The 20831-nt window shown below is 42.4% G+C and overlaps 1 protein-coding gene across 7 annotated transcripts in view; it reads left to right on the forward strand.

Annotated features, from left to right (window-relative positions):
• Nucleotides 1-20831, forward strand: part of LOC115465822 (utrophin-like) — a 1296369-nt gene that overhangs the window by 918650 nt on the left and 356888 nt on the right. For all 7 annotated transcript variants that reach the window (XM_030196568.1, XM_030196575.1, XM_030196573.1 and 4 more), the window contains one exon: nucleotides 7984-8130. In XM_030196568.1, the coding sequence (XP_030052428.1) occupies nucleotides 7984-8130 (147 nt within the window). The remainder of the gene's footprint in view (nucleotides 1-7983; nucleotides 8131-20831) is intronic.

Genomic DNA, 20831 nt, shown 5'->3' on the forward strand with positions numbered 1-20831 from the left:
TCTCCTAAAGCCAAGGCCTTTACACCATTTAAAGTGCATTACAGTAGTCCACTCGAGAGAATTAGAGCATTCATCAACAATGAAATATCCCTGACCTCAGGGAAGTCACCAGTGGACTGAACAAATGGAAAGCAGGAAGATAAGTTTTAAGCATCAATGAAATTTTGTGATCAAACAATACAGCAGAGTCTAAATGGATGCCTGTCATTCCCCAACAGGAATGATAGCATCTCCCATAGACAAGGAAGAGAGAGGGATAGTTTCTCAGTATACCAAATTGATCCTGTCTTTACCAGAATTATACTTGAGCCTAAATTGAAAGAGCCATTGGGCAACCAGAACTCAGCACAAATTCAAACTGGTGAGGTCAGGAGAGTCAGGATCAGTACAAGCAATAAACTGTAGAAGTACATGGTCACTCCAATACTATCAACCAGAATTGCAAGTGGTTCTATAACTAATTTAAACAAGATAGGGCTAGACTTGATCCTTGCCAAATCAAAAGATTACAGCGCATCCAAAACACAGCTATACGTATTCTTATTGGACTTCGTCGATTAGATCACATTTCTCCCATATTTAAACAATATTATAAATTAATGATTTGAAAATTATTTCCAAAGTTTCTACCACTTCACATAATGTTGCCAGAATATTAAATAGATCTGCTAAAATTAAAAAAAAATTGATCTTTGCATGAAACCGCATATAAACGTAAACCTCTTCAACCAGAAACACAGCATGACTAATGATCGCACTGGACAATACACAATCTTCATCCTTCTGACACTCCATATTTACCTCATTCGATTACTATACAACCTTGTATTTGTTATCAACCGACTGGGCAAACACCTCTGACGGTACTATGTAAGCCACATTGAGCCCTGGAACCCAAATGAGGACAGTGTGGGAAGAAGTAAATCATGATTGACAATGTCAAAAGCGGCGGATAGATTGAGGAGGATGAGGATGGAGTAGTGGCCTCTGGATTTGGCAAGGAACAGGTCATTACAGACTTTAGAGAGCGCTGTTTCTGTCGAGTGTAGAGGGCGAAAACCGGATTGAAGTGGATCGAGGATGGCATGAAAGGAGAGAAAATCGAGGCAGCGGCTGTGAACGGCACACTCAAGTATTTTGGAGAGGAAGGGTAGGAGGGAGATGGGGCAGTAGTTGGAGGGACAGGTAGGGTCAAGTAATGGTTTTTTGAGGAGAGGTGTGACTACGGCGTGCTTGAAGGTGTCAGGGACAGTTGCAGTGGAGAGAGAGAGGTTGAGGATATGACAGATGGAGGGGGTGACAGTATGAGAGATGGTGTTAAGTAAGTTGGTAGGGATGGGATCAGAGGAACAGGTGGTGCATTTCGAGGAGGAAAGAAGGTGAGCGGTTTCCTCCTCGGTGATGTCAGGAAAGGAGGAGAAAGAGGCCTGGGTTGATTGGTTGAGGGAGAGGGTTGAAGGGTGAAGAGGAGGAGATAGCTTGGTAGTGAACTCAAGGTTGATCTTTTGCACCTTGTCGCGGAAGTAATCGGCCAGTGATTGAGGAGAGAGCGAGGGGGGGTGGGAGCGGAGGGCACTTTGAGGAGGGAGTTAAGGTTGGCGAAGAGACGACGGGGGTTGGAGCTGAGAGAATTGGTCAATTGGGTGTAATAGTCCTGTTTGGCAAGGAATAGGGAGGAGTGGAAGGAGGATAGCATGAATTTGTAGTGAAGGAAATCTGAATGGGTGCGAGATTTCCTCCAGAGGCGTTCAGCCAATCAGGCGCAGGAGCGAAGGTAATGGATGCAAGGGGTCAGCCAAGGCTGGGGATTAGTACGCTTTGTGGGGCGGGAGGTGGATGGTGCGAGGGTGTCCAGAGCAGAGGAGAGAGCAGCATTGTAAGCGGAGACAGCCTTGTCAACAGACTCGGAGGACATGATGGAGGGGAGGAGATTAGAAATACTAGAGGATAGGGTGGGAGGGTCAATAGCCTGGAGATTCCTGGAGGTAGTGGTTAAAGTTGGAGTGTTTATTCCCAGCACAGCTCAGGTCCAGCTATACCTGCTGTTTGTGCTCTGCACAAGCACCCTCCTCCCATTGACTGGGTCCTCTGAACAAGTCTCCCACTATCCCCAGTGATTTCTAGGTTACTCGAGTCACACTCCCACTGATCCCACAGTTCCCAGAAAGCACTCAGACCCAACACACAAACCACCAGGATTTGTAGTCAGTCCAGACGAGCAGAGGCATTAAACTAAAAATGTTTATTGTGTGAAAAATTAGAACAATGAATAGAAAAGGTGCAATCAGCAAACAGTAACAACTAACTGAAATATGGATCAATTATAAAACTATCTAAACATTTGTTTACTATCTAAATAGTACCCGCGGAGTTCAGGACATATAGCTGCTCACAAATTATCAAATATAACTGTTCACAGGGCCACAGCAAAGAGACCTCTCTCTCTCTCTCTTCTCCCTGGCTAAGACTGGAGAAAAAAGCCAGTACATTCTAGATGAATTGAGCTCCTGGGCCAATCAGAGACCAGAACAACAAGTTTTAAAAGTAGCTGGCCACATCACTGTGGGTTACTTCTTATCTGTGTTAAGTAAAGAAGGAACATTCAGTTCTCTGTAACAGCTTTAAACATAAACATGCACCACCTGGTGGCCAAACTAGAGAAATACCCTTCAAGAATTAGTTAAGGCAGTTTTATAGGCTTAATAACCCACTGTTTTGTCACAGGGGTGGTAACAGGGGTGGTATAGCAATAATTTATAAATCTTTTTTTTTTAATGTCCAGCTGAGATCAAGTAATGTGTCTCCTTCTTTAGAGATATTATCCTGTACTATATAGGATGAATCAGTCAATAGAAGACATGTTATATTGTATTTTGGCCTATTGTCCTCCAGGCAAATGGACCACTGCCCAGGGGAATATTATAGATTTTATTTCAGCAATTAGCATGGATTTTTACCAACATAATTGTACTGGGAGTCTTTCATTTACATCTCTAACAGTTTTCTGAACCTACAATTAAGGGCTTCTTTTAGGAAGCCGCACGGCAATGCTGACGGAGTCCATTCAAATGGACTTTGTCGGCATTACTGTACTGGGAGCTGCTAGTGCGGCTTATAAGAGGCCCTAAGTTGGTAAACACCTTTTTGAATTTATTAAATTTAACACTTGCCCCATCGGCTGTAACACATATAAAGGGCCATCAGGCAGATCTTTTGGGTCAGCTTACTTTGGCAAATAAACCCTTCTAACTTCTTGTTTGCCTTGGTTATTTGGATCCTTCCTCATTTTCACCCTTGTGTTTGCTGATCACTATAGATTACATTTTACAATATACTGGAACGAGAAGTAGAAGAAACTGTTAATCTTCTCCAACACCACATTTAATGAGAAGGAAAATTGACAAAGTTAGTTTTTGGACTAAGAGAAAATCCTAGAAAAGATCTAGAGGCTTTAAATAACCTCGTAGTAAATTGGAACAGCTTTAGTGTTGAGATTCTAGATGAAATGGCTTCTCTGCTGGTGAAAAAAATGTCCAGGAAAACAAAGGATTAACTGGTTAAATGATGATTTCCTGAAGTTAAAAAAACACTGTAGGAAGCTTGAAAGACAGTGGATCAAAAATCAATCAGCAGAAAATAGACTATTATGGAGATCTGCAGTCAGTCATTATAAGTCTAAGATTAAGCAAGCCAAACTGTCTTATTTCACTTCTTGGGTGGAAAGGGAGGGCTGTAATGTTTAAAAGGAATTGTTTGGATTAGTGAATCATCTGGTAAATCTTTAGCGGTCTTTATCTTTAAATGATGTTCCAATTGTGGCAGATAATCTTGCCCAGTATTTTAAAGGTAAAATCAATAAACTCAGAGAAGTTCTTGGTCCCTATCAATCTGACTTGGTGGAACTTGAATATCTTCCCCTTGAAGTAGAAAATGCAGTACAGTAGTTACAGGCAGAATTTGGACTAGCTTTAAACCTTTTTTTTATTTAGAGGTTTCTTCGTATTTGAAAAAATATTCTGCCTCCCATTGTTTCATGGACAATTGTCTGGTATATTTTGTGAAAGAGCCTCTTTAGGTTTTGTTAGACGTCTTACATGCTGTCTGGAAAATTTGTTTAACGCTGTTTTTTTCCCCTGGTTCAATCAGTCATATTATTCTTACTCTCGTCAGTAAGAATACCTCATTAAAGATTAATGATAGATCTCTTTCATGGTCCCCAGTTTGTGGGGTCTCTCAGGACTCCCTGATCTCACCAATGTTATTTAATATTCTATTGGCTACTTTAGGTAATAATTTGTCCTGGATGGGCTTCTGCCCTTTTATATATGCAGATGATATTGTGCTGTACATTCCTTTCTCTGGTGCTCTTATACATACCAGACATTAAACACGGTTTAGACATACCGAAACAAAGTTTAGATTGAAGCACAATAAAGATAAAACTATATTTTTAATTCTTAGTAGCATGTTTAATCCTTTTCCAGATAAGGATTTTGTAGTCAGTGATACTAAATATGAGTTGGAAACAAAACTTAAAATATTAGATGTTATAGTTGACAACTTTCTTACTTTTGAACAACAGGTCCATCGGTCACCTCAAAGGTGTTTAAATTGTTATGGAAACTTAGAAGAATTAGCTCTAATTTCGAACTGGAATCGTTTCATCTTACTGTTCAATCAATGATCCTAGCACATATTGATTATTGTAGTGCTATATATGTGGGTTGTAAACAGATAATATTAAGGAGAATGAAGTCATTGCAAAATACGGCAGCCCTCTTGATATGCCTGATACCAAAGTTTGACAGCCTGTCGCCTTTAATTGTGAAATGTTATTGGTTACTGGTTGAGGCTAGGGCGATATTCAAACTTTGCACCTTGATATTTATATGACTCTGCCCCTGTTCCAGTTAGGAATTTTACTACTTACTACTACTAAACATTTCTAGAGCGATACTAGGGTTACGCAGCGCTGTACAAATTAACAACGAAGGACGGTCCCTGCTCAAAGGAGCTTACAGTCTAAAGGACGAAATGTCAAGTTGGGGCAGTCTAGATTTCCTGAGTAGAGGTGCAGTGGTTAGGTGCCGAAGGCGACATTGAAGTGGAGGGCTTTGAGCAATGATTTGAAGATGGGCAGGGAGGGGGCCTGGCATATGGGCTCAGGGAGTTTGTTCCAAGCATGGGGTGAGGCGAGGCAGAAAGGGCAGAGCCTGGAGTTGGCGGTGGTGGAGAAGGGTACTGAAAGGAGGGATTTGTCTTGAGAGTGGAGGTTATGGGTAGGAACGTAAGGGGAGATGAGGGTAGAGAGGTAAGGAGGGGCTGCAGATCGAGTGCATTTGTAGGTTAGTAGGAGAAGTTTGAACTGTATGCGGTATCTGATCGGAAGCCAGTGAAGTGACTTGAGGAGAGGGGTGATATGAGTATATCGGTCAAGGCGGAAGATAAGACGTGCAGCAGAGTTCTGAACGGACTGAAGGGGGATAGATGGCTAAGTGGGAGGCCAGTGAGGAGTAGGTTGCAGTAGTCGAGGCGAGAGGTAATGAGAGAGTGGGTGAGAGTTCGGATGGTGTGCTCAGAGAGGAAGGGGCGAATTTTGCTAATGTTATAGAGGAAGAAGCGACAGGTCTTGGTTATCTGCTGGATATGCGCAGAGAAGGAGAGGGAGGAGTCGAAGATGACACCGAGGTTGCGGGCAGATGAGACGGGGACGATGAGGGTATCATCAACTGAGATAGAGAGTGAAGGGAGAGGAGAAGTGGGCTTGGGTGGGAAGACAATAAGTTCGGTCTTGGCCATGTTCAGTTTCAGGTGGCGGTTGGACATCCAGGCAGCAATGTCGGATAAGCAGGCTGATACTTTGGCCTGGGTTTCCGCAGTGATGTCTGGTGTGGAGAGATAAAGCTGGGTGTCGTCAGCATAAAGATGATAGTGGAAACCATGAGATGAGATCATGGAGCCCAGGGAAGAGGTGTAGATTGAAAAAAGAAGGGGTCCAAGGACAGATCCCTGAGGAACTCCAACAGAGAGCGGGATAGGGGTGAAGGACGAACCGTGAGAGTGTACTCTGAAGGTACGATGGCAAGAGATAAGAGGAGAACCAGGAGAGGACAGAGCCCTGGAACCTAAAAGAGGACAGTGTGTCAAGAAGTAAGTTGTGATTGAGTGTCAAAAGCGGCGGATAGGTCGAGGAGGATGAGGATGGAGTAGTGACCTTTGGATTTGGCGAGGAACAGGTCATTGCAGACTTTAGATAGTGCCGTTTCTGTCGAGTGTAGAGGGCGAAAGCCGGATTGAAGCAGATTGAGGATGGCATGAAAGGAGAGAAAATCAAGGCAGCGGCTGTGAACGGCGCGTTCAAGTATCTTGGAGAGGAAGAGTAGGAGGGAAATGGGGCTGTAGTTGGAGGGACAGGTAGGGTCAAGTGATGGTTTTTTGAGGAGTGGTGTGACTACAGCATGCTTGAAGGTGTCCGGGACAATTGCAGTGGAGAGAGAGAGGTTGAGTATATGACAGATGGGGGGGGGGGGTGATAGTAGGAGAGATGGTGTTAAGTAAGTTGGTGGGGATGGGGTCTGAGGAACAGGTGGTGCATTTCGTGGAGGAGAGGAGATGGACGGTTTCCTCTTCGGTGATATCAGGAAAAGAGGAGAAGGAGGCCTGGGTTGGTTGGTTGAGAGAGTGGGTTATAGGATGAAGAGGAGGAGAAGGTTTGGTGGTGAATTCGAGGTTGATCTTCTGGACCTTGTTACGGAAGTAGTCGGCCAGAGATTGGGGAGAGAGTGAGGGGGGGTGGGAGCGGAGGGCACTTTGAAGAGTGAGTTGAGGGTGGCGAAGAGACGACTAGGGTTAGAGCTGAGGGAATTAGTCAATTGGGTGTAATAGTCCTGTTTGGCGAGGAATAGGGAGGACTGGAAGGAGGATAGCATGAATTTGTAGTGAATGAAATCAGTATGGGTGCGAGATTTCTTCCAGAGGCGTTCAGCCGAACGGACGCAGGAGCGATAATTTTAGTTAGGTATAAAACAATATTTTCATCATTGTTTACCTATCAAGTTTCAAGATGGTGGAATTCTTTACCACTTTCTTTAAGACGCTTAACTGATAAGCGATTTCGTAAGTCCTTGAAGACTTTATTATTTCAGAAATTTGCTAACAGATGAGGAGTTTACTAAATTCTGATGACTGATTTAAACTTGTTTTCTTTGTAATATATCATGAGAATGCTCAGTTCTTTCTGTAAACTGCTATGAACTCTCGAGGTTATGGGGGTTTATAAATGTCATATGTAATGTAATATCAAAAATTCAAAAGATCTTCTTAGAGCAATAATTTCAGAAACTAATATGTTATTTGCTCTAGAAAACTGGTGTTACTTGTACACCTATATTAAAGAGTCACTTCTTATGATTTAAACAAATAAGCCTCAGAAGCCCAGGGTACCAACACAGTGGACACAACCTGAAGTGGCTTTCATCATAGGCCCCTACCACCTCCGAAAACACCTGCAGAGCAAAACAACTCTAAAAGTAGAGGTTGTGTCCACTGTGTTGGTACCCTGGGCTTATGAGGCTTATTTGTTTAAATCATAAGAAGTGACTCTTTAATATAGGTGCACAAGTAAACACCAGATATGTAATGTAATGTAATACATGCGAAACACAGGTCTGTGTTAGTGTCAGCCGGAGGTCTTATGCAAGACCTCCAGTGAATAACTACCATAGATCCGACAACCCTCTTCCCCTTTCCCTTGCCAGACACTTCCAACCACTGTTCCCTCTAAGCTGAGCAGCAGTCCTCCACCTGTAGTCCTGCCAGTGGGGGGTGCTGTTTCGCTACCAAATTTTCAGTAGTGAGGACAGGCAAGCTCTGCAGGACTCCAGGGAACCTGCCGTGTATGATATTAACATGGAGGCTAAGTTTTGATTAGGAATCAGGTCAGTATTCCATTATGAGTTACTGAAGGTTTTTTTTTTTCCCCAGGCATTCAAGGAAGAAATTGCACCAATCAGTTTAAAAGTGAAAACAGTGAATGACTTGTCCAGTCAGCTCTCCCCTCTTGATGTGCATCCATCTTTAAAGATATCTCGTCAACTGGATGACCTTAACATGCGCTGGAAGCTTTTACAGGTATGCAAAATCCTCATCTTCCTCTGTGACAGAAAATGCTGCATTATTTTCTATCTACTAGCCTTTTTTTTTTTGCTTTGTCTTACAGAATATATATTATTATGTGTGTCTCCTCTTTTTTTTTCACCATAAGTATTATTTTCGTAGAAGGAGAGAGTTGCCTAGACATTGTGAAGAATTTCATAAGACTAAGCAACCATGGGAACAAGTTATTTAGGGAGGATTAGAACAGAGATGTTCAAATCCTTTTACAAGTTTGCTGGGAAATCTGTGGCTTTCCTTTCATATTACAAGTAATAAAAAAAATCAACACAGAGGTTATAGTTGATAATCTTTTATTGAGCTAAGAAAACCCTCAAAACCCAGACCTCAAGTAGCTATGCACATGTGCGGATGAGCTGAAACAGAGTTTTGAATTTTGTGTTAAATCTTCAGAAATTTGATTTGATCTTAGGAGAATCCAGAGCAGATTTCATTTGATCTGATTGATTTACTTTTTCTGCTTTATCCTTCAATATGGAGAGTGGAGTCTGGTTTTCCAGAAGAAAGCTAACCAGGCTGAAATTTGCCTCGTTTGAATATGACTTCTAATTGTACATCTCTAAATCAGATTTTATTAACATCCATTTGGGATTGTTCAGGTACAGTGGAACTGCCTGGGAGTAGGGATATTTTTTTTATTTTTTACTAGCCGTTGAGCCCGTAAAAACGGGCTGGTATTGGGGTTTTCCTTCCTTCCTTCTCCCTCCCCGCGAGGTCGCCACCGCTACCGTTCCCCCCCCCCCCCCCCCCGGAGTGCTCCGCCATCCCTCCACCCGGCCCGGGCCCGCTCTCTCTCCGCTACTAAACTTACACATCCATTCGCTGGAACGCAGCACGTACATCAGCTGAGCTGCCGTCGGCCCTTCCTTCTCTGCCTGTGTCCCGCCCTCCTGTGACGTAACGTCAGCGAGGGCAGGACACAGACAGGGAAGGAAGGCCGACGGCAGCTCAGCTGATGTGCGTGCTGCGTTCCGGCGAATGGATGTGTAAGTTTAGTAGCGGAGAGAAGGCCCGGGCTGGGTGTGTGGGGGGGTAACGGTAGCGGCGACCTCGGGCGGGTGGGGGGGGGAGCGGTATCAACCTCGGCGGCGCAGTTTCCCTCTCTGTCCCGCCCTCGTCATCACGTATTGACGCGGGGGCGGGACAGAGAGGGAAGTCTGTACTGCGCATTTGCGAGTGAGTCGGTCACTCGCCGTTTATATGTTTGATTACATTTGTACCCCGCACTTTCCCACTCATAGCAGGTTCAATGCGGCTTACATATTATTTATTTTTATTACATTTGATATGACCTCTTAAAGTGAATTTCAGTCCAGTTTTCCTTAATTCTAGCTCTTGGCACTGCATAAGACTTGTAAAACCTACTTTTGCAAAAATGTATTAAGGTTAGCACTGATGAGTGTAGCTGTGTAAGAAGCAGGCTATCTAGTCAGAACTTATGTATTTTGTTACTTAGAACCGTATTCATACTAGATTTTTTTTTTACGTGTAGATTTTTAATTACATTTATAAAAAAAAACTTATATGTATTAGATTTCTTTATTTTCAAAGGGTTTAGGTGTCTAACTTTGAGAATTAGACATCCAGATATTTCCTCTTTGAATATTGACTAGGACTGGGCATCTATTTTCACCAGGTGCTTAATGTTAGGTGCCTATAAAATGACTAGAACAAAAACAAACAGGAGACAGCCCACTGCAGAATAGAAGCTAATGACACAACAGCAGCAGCAGCAATCCAGGGAAAGAAGAGTGGGCAAGAGTTCATCCAGACAAGAGTTTATTGGAAACAAGAACCGACCTGGCCAAGTTTCAGACAGACCTTCATCAGGAGTCATGCAGGTTTCCAAAACAAATCAACAAGACATAAAACATGGGCTTTGATTCCTGCATGAACAGTTCTTCAGTGCAAATGCCTTTGGTTTCAGCTGCTTTTTTGGCATTTGCACTGAAGAACTGTTAATGCAGGAATCAAAGCACATGTTTTAAGCCTCACTGATTTGTTTTGGAAACCTGCATGACTCCTGATGAAGGCCTGTCCGAAAATTGGCCAAGTCGGGTCTTGTTTCCAATAAAATCTTGTTTGGATGAACTCTTGCCTGCTCTTCTTTCCTTGGATCACTGTCATGTCGTTTATAAAATGACTAGGCCTGGAAAGAAAACCCCAATACTGATATCCAGCACCAAGCACCTAACTTAACTTAAGCTCCAGCAATTAAATTGAACAGCAGGGACTAAAACAAAATATCTCAATCTGAGTTTCCTCTAAATTGTGTGGACGTCCTCCACCCACATTCTTACCATCAAGCATAATGTGGTATTAGATATTATTAGAGAGTATGAATCGACACTTTTGATAATAGATTTTATTTACAAGTTAAAGGCACAGCCATGGGCTGTACCATGGCTCCTTCAATTGTACATGGCTAGGTTTGAGAAAATATTTCTGACGGATCATTAATTTAAAGAACAATTGCTCATCTGGAAAAGAAGGATCCTCAGGAGCTTAGTCGAGATCGGGAGGTGGGGCTGGTAGTTGGGAGGCGGGGATAGTGCTTGGCAGACTTATTCAGTCTGTGCCAGAGCCGGTGATTGGGAGGCGGGGCTGGTGGTTGAAAGCAGGGGCGTATCTGGAATCTGGCGGTAGGGGGGCCAGAGCCAGAGAGGGGGGCACATTTTTGCCTCCCTCCCTCCCCCCCGCCGCCGCCACTCTCCACCCCCCTCCCCCCCCCGCCGTCAACCCTCCCCCGCTGCTTACTTTTGCTGGCGGGGGGCCCCAACCCCCGCCAGCCGAGGTCCGACCCGCAGTCTTCATATTTCGTCTTCCTCCGACTCCTCCGTGGCCATGCTGTATGTACAACGTGCTGTGACGTCAGACTCCAAACTGGATTCAACGAATCAGCAGCGTTACTTACAGCATGGCCATGGAGGAGTCGGAGGAAGACGAAATATGAAGACTGCGGGTCGGACCTCGGCTGGCGGTGGTTGGGGCCCCCCGCCAGCAAAAGTAAGCAGCGGGGGAGGGTTGACGGCGGGGAGGGGGGCCAGGGCGAAATCTGCGGAGGCCCAGGCCACTGTGGCCCCACGCAGATACGCCCCTGGTTGAAAGGCGAAGATAGTGCTGGGCAGACATACACGGTCTGTGCCAGAGTCGGTGGTGGGAGGCAGGGATAGTGCTGGGCAGACTTGTACGGTCTGTGCCAGAGCCAGTGGTGGGAGGCGGGGCTGGTGGTTGGGAGGCGGGGATAGTGCTGGGCAGACTTATATGGTCTGTGCCCTGAAGAGCACAGGTACAAATCAAAGTAGGGTATACACAAAAAGTAGCACATATGAGTTGTCTTGTTGGGCAGACTGGATGGACCGTGCAGGTCTTTTTCTGCCGTCATCTACTATGTTACTATGACGTTTTTATGATATGGTCAGGCAATGAGAAGGAACTAAATAGTTTTTTGATTGGATTAGTGTGCAAGATGAGAACATAAAGTTTAAGATAGAATATAACAAATTTAGTATTCCGTTTTTAGATGTGCTTATATCCCAAGACGATGGCAATTTTTAAACAGATATATATAGAAAGCCAACTGATGTTAATAAGTTTCTTCATTTTACTAGCTGTCATAGCGGACCACTTAAAAACAACCTTCCTTTTAGTCAATTTTTAAGAATTAAGAGAGTCTGCTCAGATAAATATTTGTATAAAGAAAGAGCTCTGGATCTTAAAAATCGTTTCAAATTAAGGGATTACCTGACCATTGCACAGATAAGGGTTTCCTTCGTGCAGAACAATACACCAGGGAGTAACTACTAAAGAAAAGAGAAAGAAGAGATGGAGACAGGGTGGTATGCGCTTTAGAATTTAACCACTTGTCCAATGATATTGTGAAGATCATGAAAAACCATTGGCATCTAGTACAAACAAATGATGCATTTATAAGTAAAGATATTTTAATTTCATACAAGAGAGGTAAGAATCTAAAAGACTTTTTAGTTTCATTGGACATTAGTAAACAAGGAATACATGAAAAAAATTCTCCCCTTGGTCATTACCCATGTGGGAGATGTTCAGTCTGTCCAGTAAAACATAAAATAATATCTATCACACACCCAGTTAGTAAGAAACCATAGACACTTTTCCAACTGTCAGTCCAGGCGCGTAATATATGCTTGCATCTGCCCCTGTAACCTAATGTATATAGGAAAGACAATAAGGACACTCAATAAGAGAATTATAGAACACAAGAGTGCTATTAGGAGAAGAGTCTTAGAGAAATCTTTGTTGGAACATTCCTTAGCGCTGGGTCACAGATTGGAGGATTGCAGGTTTTTCGTAATTTGTAAAAGTCCATAGACCATTATTAAACGGACTTGGGGAAAATCCACTATTTCTGGGATAAGAGGTATAAAATGTTTTGTACTTTTTGGGGATCTTGCCAGGTATTTGTGACCTGGATTGGCCACTGTTGGAAACAGGATGCTGGGCTTGATGGACCTTTGGTCTTTCTCAGTATGGCAATACTTATGTACAATGGGAGGCAGGGCTGGTGGTTGGGAGGTGGGGATAGTGCTGGGCAGACTTATACGGTCTGTGCCAGAGCCGGTGGTGGGAGGCGGAGCTGGTGGTTGGGAGGCGGGGATAGTGCTGGGCAGACTTTATACGGTCTGTGCCCTGAAAAAGACAGGTACAAATCAAGGAAGGTATACACAAAAAATGGCACATGTGAGTTTATCTTGTTGGGCAGACTGGATGGACCATGCAGGTCTTTTTCTGCCGTCATCTACTATGTTATATGTTACTATGAAACCGAGTTAAATTTTAAACTTCTAGCTTACCAGCTCAAATTATCGGTTCCTGGTTATAAACGAAGTAAATAAAGAGTGACTGTAGTAATTCAGCTCATAAACATAAATTACATCTCACATTCTTCGGAAAGATGAAAAAAACAAGGGTTTTTAAAAACCTAGCTCCTACTGCACTTCTGGTTTCTTACAATAACCAGAAGAATGCCTGGATGGACAGAGACATTTCTGAAACTAGTTTTTCAGTGAATTTGTTCCATCAGTAGAAATGTTTTTGAAATTGCTAAACCTGCCTGGGAAAGCAATCCTTCTCACTGAAAACGTGCCATCTCATCATGACAAGGACAAACTAAAAAGTGATGACAGAGCAATTTTTCTTCCTTCTACTGTCACATCATTGAGTCAGTCAATGGACTAGGGAGTTTCTTGAAGGATTAAAGAAAAAACATTGCCGTAAGCTTGTAACAATGCTCGTTTATGCACTCAACGATGGAAATTTTATGGATCGCACAATCATGGTTTCAAGCTTAACAGAGACAAGGCTAAGTTGCTCTAGTTAGATCATGTAGGGCGAAATATACCTTCAGAACTGTCTGTTTCTGATGGACTTAAGTTAAAGATGGATAACATGTGTAACATACTTAGTGTTTATTTGGACACTTCTTAATCTTTAAAGTTCCACACTGACACAGTTATCAAATCTAATTTTTATAAATATCGCTATCTTAGAAAAATTTGCTCCTTTTTTGAAAGAAAACACTTTTTGATTCTGGTTCAGGCAATGATTTTGTCAAAATTAGACTACTGTAATGGTTTAAATTGTCTTCTTTCGTGTAATCTAGGCCCCGATGCTCAAAGTACACTGTGCTTACAATGTTTGATTTAGACTGGGTGTAGCCAATCTAGCGGGAACGTTATTCGGCGTCTAATGCACAAAGGGGTTCTGTGTTAATTTTACTGTTTTCCGTAGCAGCTACTGAGAATCCTATGAAAATATATTACAATACGCTCATTAGTAGTAAAATGAGCACTCTGTGTATTGCACAGAAAGAAGCGCCCACCTTTAACATACAAAAGTTTCCGGCCCTTTTTCTACCAAGCCGCTTGTAGAATTTCCGTACACCTCATTTGCATGTGATTTCCTTTGAGCATTGGCCGCTGTTTTAAAATTGGAAAGTTCAACCACAGCTATAAATGTTTGCGGTATTTAACAGGGACTTTTGGCCATCTGGCAGCTAGTATTTAGATTACAGATGATACAAAATACTGCAGCTAGAATGATTATAGGATAAAAGAGGTCCGATCATGTTACACCTACCTCGAGGGTATATATATATATATATATTAGCATGTTGGGTTGTGCCTGTTCTACCACCCCTATAATTATCATCTTTGCCCTCTGCTACCCCTTCCTATTTTATATTGTAGCTCCTTTTCCTCCCTTCTCCTTCACTGCAAGCCCTCTCGCCACCCTTTTCTTCTCTCTCTTTCTTTGGCCATCCTTCCTCTATCTTTTTTAGGTTTGTTAGCCAGTCAGATATTTTTTTTTATGATATGTGGGATAATAAGTGCCTAATAAAATTGGAACTTGGATAAGATGTTTAGAGGTACATGCCCAAAGTATTTATTTACTTTTCCCTTATCTCTGTCTTCGTCTTGTCTTATTTATTATCCTTTGTCCTTCCTTTGTGAAAGTTTTATATATAAAAAAAGTTGTTGGAATGAAAGTTTTGGTTTGAACAAAAATAAGTGTTTTATTTTCGTTCGAAACAAACAAATTAAAAAAAAAACCCATGTGATCTCTCTTCGTGGAGAGTATACAAGGAACCAAAGTACATTGTCCTGTTCAGCTCATTTTTGGCAGCAGATTCTCTGTGACCACTCTTGCCATTTTGAGGCAGCTGCTTCCTTTGCAGAGCAGCACTCCTGCGCATCATGTAGGATTTTGAAGCCATGGGAGAGACGGGTTAATGGAAATTTGTTGGTTCTTATTCTATTTGTTACGTTTATACTGACTCTGGGAAGAAATGTACAGGTAACTTATAGGCTCCACCAGAAGTCTGTAGTCCTGTCTGCACCCACCTGCTGGTAGGAGTGCATATCCATCCATCTAGGCCGGTCAGGAGGGGCTAAAAGTAAACTAGTAGGTAAGATCTAATTTCTCCATTCTTGGAGTCCTTCTCTCTGACTAAATCAGAAAAAGTGTCCAGGCAGTATGTTATGGTAAGTTATTTCAAAATATGTCAAATGCTCAGTTCCAAATTGGACCATATTCATAGGACACTGAGAAGGTGCCACAATTTAAGAACTTAGGGGTAAATATTCAGCTGGCAGTGATCAGCGTTTTTTGTCCAGTGGCGGCATTATCCTGGATATTAAATGCCAGGCAATGTCCGGGGCACTGGCAGTGACTGTCTGGGCATATGTGGCCAGCTAACACACAGCACTTAACTTCATAAAGATAGGACTGTGCTTTATGTGGTTACTGTATGCAATTAAGAACTGAATATCTGCACTTAGCTGCATAAGTGCTGACCACCCACAAATTAGCAGGTTTCGGCTTAGGGACTAACCATAACTGCGGTTAGACCCCAACAAGTGATTTTTTTTTCCTTTTTATTTATCCAGCACAACATATACAAAAATCACTTGTATACACTGTAAATTACAATGACAAGCTGTAAATGCACAAACAGAGAGAGAGAGAGAAAAAAAACATTAATTACTCTCTTGATATCAAGAGAAGAATCAGGAATAACACTGTCTTCCCTTTCTAGTGGTCTTTTATCCAGAGAGGGAAGACATGCCAAACAGTACAGATAATACATTATTTTAAGCCCTGTAAACCCACGTACAACCCTCCCCCCAATGCATTCATCTCAGACACACTTCACATTAACACAGTCAAACCCTATCCCTCCCCCCACCCTCATTCTCAGGCAATCCCTTTCATACATACATAAGAGTAGCCATAAGGGGTCAGACCAATGGTCCATCTAGACCAATATCCTGTTTTCCAAACAGTGGCCAAGCCAGGTCACAAGTTCCTGGCAGAAACCCAAATGGTGGCAACATTCCAAACTACAAATCCCAGGGCAAGCAGTTGCTTTCCATGTTTGTCTCAATAGCAGATTGTGGACTTTTCCTCCAGGAATTTGTCCAAAACATTTTTAAACACAGATACACTAACTGCTGTTACCACATCCTGGTGAAGCCTTCTTATCCATAAAGAATCTGACTCAGGATTCATTTCCGACACCAACCTCAGCCAGAACTGTTTATAACGAAAACACATATTTGGCTATACATTGAGTCACATTTCACCACTGAAGCACTGCCATACTGCGCATGAGATTCACCCATACTCAAAGTGATGGAGGCTCTTCCAAAATGCACCCATTCAATATAGCATTAAATACAAGCATGCATGCAGTCAGCACAAAGTTTTCAATTGCTAGAGGCAGACGCCTGTTTCCCCCATATCTCAAATACCCAGTATTAAGCCATACACAAAGAGCATCCTATCACTCTCTCTATTACCCGGATAGCCTCTAACCATAGTTCCCACAAGGTGTTGCACTCTATAAATGAATGAATCCAAGTCCTCACACAGCTTTTGCATTTAATGCAGTTATCATCCTCCCATAATTTCAGTTGTTTTTCCGGTTCTCCAGTAATATAGACCCTATACAGAAGTTTAAAGAAAAGTTCTTGCAAATCCACATTAGTAACATAGTAAATGACGGCAGATAAAGATCTGTACGGTCCATCCAGTATGCCCAACAAGATAAACTCATTTTACATGGTATATGATACTTTATATGTATACCTGAGTTTGATTTGTCCTTGCCATTCTCAGGCCACAGACCACAGAAGTCTGCCCAGCACACTTGTACTAAAAGGTTCTGAAGCTAATGTCGAAGCCCCTTAAAATTTACACTCCAGCCTATCCATATCTATTCAGTCACGATCAGTGCATAGACTGTAGAAGTCTGCCCAGCACTGACTTTGCATCCCAATTACTGATGTTGCCACCCAATCTCTGCTAAGATTCTATGGATCTATTCCTGCTAAACAGGATTCTTTTGTGTTTATCTCACGCATGTTTGAATTCCATTACCGTTTTCATCTCCACCACCTCCCGCGGAATACCGTTTTCATGTATCCACCACCCTTTCCGTGAAAAAATACTTCCTGACATTACTCCCGAGTCTGCCACCCTTCAACTTTAATTCATGACCTCTAATTCTATTGCCTTCCCATCTCCGGAAAAGGTTTGTTTACAGATTAATACCTTTCAAATATTTGAACATCTATATCATGTCTCCCCTGTTTCTCCTTTCCTCCAAGGTATACAGGTTCAGGTCGGTAATTCTCTCCTTGTATAGTTTGTAACGCAAATCCCATACCATTTTTGTAGCTTTTCTTTGCACCGCTTCCAGTCGTTTTACATCTTTAGCAAGATACAGCCTCCAAAACTGAACACAATACTTCAAGTTGGGCCTCACCAATGACTTGTACAGGGGCATCAACACCTCCTTTCTTCTACTGGTTATACCTCTCTCTATGCAACCTAGCATCCTTATGGCCACGGCCGTTGCCTTGTGTCATTGTTTCTTCAGATCCTTGGACACCAACACCCCAAGGTCTCTCTCCTGAGTCGAGCTTACTAATCTCTCCCTTCCTATTAGGTATCTCTGTTTTGGTTTTCTGCATCCTAAGTGCATTACTCTGCAGTTCTTGGCATTAAATTTTAATCACAATGGAAGAACAATTAAATTTTAACTGCCAGACCCTCAACTAGTCTTCAAACATTTGGAGATCTCTTCTCATTGTTTCTACTCCCTCTAGGATATCCACTCTATTGGCTTTCTAAGTGTCATCTGCAAAAAGGCAAACCTTTCCTTCCAACCCTTCAGCAATATCTCCCACAAATATATTAAACAGAATCAGCTCCAGCTCCAACCCCCGAGGAACTCCACTTCCTTTCCTCCGAGCAGATTCCATTTACCACCACCCTCTGCCACCTGTCGGTCAACCAGTTTCCTATCTAGTTCACCACTTTTGATCCTAAGTTCAGCCCTTTCAGCTTATTCATATGTCTTCTGTGGGAGACCATATCAAAGGCTTGCTGAAATCCAAGTAGATTACATCTAGCGCACGTCCTTTATCTAGTTCTTTGGTGACCCAATCAAAGAAGTCAATAAGATTCGTTTGGCAGGAATTTCCTTTGGTAAAGCCATGTAGCCTCGGGTCCTGTAACCCATTGGCTTCTAGAAAGTTAACTATCCTTTCTTTCAGCAGCTACTCCATCATTTTTCCTACCACCTACGTGAGACTTTCCGGTCTGTAGTTACCCACTTCTTCCCCATCTCCACTTTTGTGAAAAGGGACCACATCCACTTGTGTCTAATCTCATGGAACCTCTCCATTCTCTAAAGATCTCTTAAATAAATCTTTAAGAGGTCCCGCCAATACCTCTCTGAGCTCCCTCAGTATCCTGGGATGTATTCCATCCGGCCCCATAGCTTTGTCCACCTTCAGATTCACAAACTATATATAAACTCTTGCTTCCATAAATGGCGTAGTATCCACTCGATTCCCAGATATTCCCTCGGCAGCCAACCACAGTCCTTCTCCAGTTTTTTCCTCCGTGAACACCAAAGAGAATAATTGTTTAGCACATTCCCTTTATCCTCCTCACTCTCCATATAGCCATTCTCTTTATCTTTTAGTCTTGCAATTCCATTCCTATGTTTTCTCCTTTTTCCAATATATCTGAAAAAGATCTTGTCACCTCTCTTTACATCTTTAGCCATTTTTTCTTCTGCTTGCTCTTTCGCTAGTCTTATTTTCCTCTTCGCTTCTTTGAGTTTAATCCGATAATATTTTCCATGATCCTCTCATTGTGTTCTTTTGTATTTCTTGAACAAAGCCTCTTTTGCTCTTATTTTTTCAGCTACTTGTTTGAAGAACCATATAGGTTTCCAGTTTCTCTTGTTTTTGTTTACTTTCCTTGCATAAAGATCAGGTGCCATATTTATAGCAGCCTTTAGCTTTGACCACTGATTTTCCACTTCCCCTAAGCCTTCCCATGCCAACAGCTCCTTCTTCAGGTATTCCCCCATGTTATCAAAATAAGTACGTCTGCAAAACGCACAAAATCAAGTCATTGGGATGTAGGAGGAGCCAGCATTTTTAGTAGACTGGACCCCCTGACATCTCAAGACAGCAATAGGGCACCCTAGGGGCACTGCAGTGGACTTCAAAAAAGCTACCAGATACACATCTCACCATTGCTCCCTTATCTTGTCTGCTGAGCCCCCCCAAAACCCACTATTCCCAACTGTACACCACTACCATAGCCCTTACGGGTGAAGGAGGAACCTATATGTGTGGTACAGTGGGTTTCTGGTGAGTTTTGGAGAGCTTACAGTTTCCTCCACAAGTGTAACAGGTAGGGGGTAGGTAGGAGCCTGGGTCCACCTGTCTGCAGTGCACTGCACCACTACTAGACTACTCCAGGAACCTGTATGCTATTCTAAAGGACCTGAGTATAACATGTGAGGTTGGCATAGAGGCTGGCAAGTAATGTTTTTATCACGTTTTGAGGGTGGGATGGGGTTAGTGACCACTGGGTGGTCATCTGGTTATTTAGGGCACCTTTTTGTGCCTTATTCGTTATTAAAACAGGTCTAGCTCAAAGCGTCTTAGTTTTAGTCCTGGACGTTTTTGTTTTGTTCCCTTATAGCAGAAAAACGTCTTAAGTCTTAGGAACGCCCATGTCCCGCCCTGACACGCCCCCTTGAAATTGGGATGGACTTCATAGAAAAACGTCTAGAAATAGGTTTTGAAAATACTGATTTAGACGTTTTTGTGAGAAAAACGTCCAAATGCTGCTTTATGCCACTTTTTAGACGTTTTTTCTGTTTTGAAAATGAGCCCGATTATCGCCTAATGCAGCTTAGTAAAAGGACTCCTGTGCTTATATGCTTGCTTATTTTAGAAGTAACTGAGGAGAAAACTTTGTTCATCCTTGAGAACAAACCTGTTTCAGGAGAACTTTATATGTGTGTGGGGGGGGGGGGGGGGGGCTGTTTACTAAACTGTGCTAGTTATTTAATGGGTATGGGTCTTACATTTGATATACCAGCTTTCTGTGGTAATGGGCCCACAATCTATGTAATATTAATATTTATATTTACATAAGCACTTATACCCCACAAGATCCCATAAGAGCTTTCTAAGGTTTACAATAAGATAGAAGTGCAAGGTGTTCCTTGTGAGCTACATGGTTTAAGTATACATTATGTTACTTATTAAATAATTGAAAAAATATGTTGTAAGAGCTTTCTTAACCATTTAGACTGCCTGTTGTTCAAATACTCAAAGGTAAAGAATTTTACCATTTCGAACAATGAAAAGAAAATAATCCATAAAAACCGGACCTATAAATACCTTTAGAACTAGGATACTTCAATAAAATGTAAGTTACAAGATCTGATGGAAATGCAGGAGCAAAGCCATTTAAGATAGAAAAAGTAATCATGCACAATGTAAACACAACTTTTGCCTTCACTGGCAACCAGTGCAATTTCCGTAGAAGTGGGTCAACTGGTTCATACCAAGAAGAGCTACAAACCAGTCTGGCTGCTGGGTTTTGAAACACAGTAATTCCAATGTTAACTACTAACATCGAAAGGGGCCTGGAATGTTAACATGGAGGTAGTTCCTGTCTGTCAACTGTTATTGTGGCAGTTTTATCTCCAAATTCAGGTGGCAGCCATGGCTCCCAGTTGCACATCTTTGTGGCTGAGTTTGACGAAGATCATTTGTATACATCTCAGTGGTTTTCTTATATTT

The sequence above is a fragment of the Microcaecilia unicolor genome, chromosome 3 (assembly GCF_901765095.1).
Source record: "Microcaecilia unicolor chromosome 3, aMicUni1.1, whole genome shotgun sequence".
Taxonomy (NCBI): domain Eukaryota; kingdom Metazoa; phylum Chordata; class Amphibia; order Gymnophiona; family Siphonopidae; genus Microcaecilia; species Microcaecilia unicolor.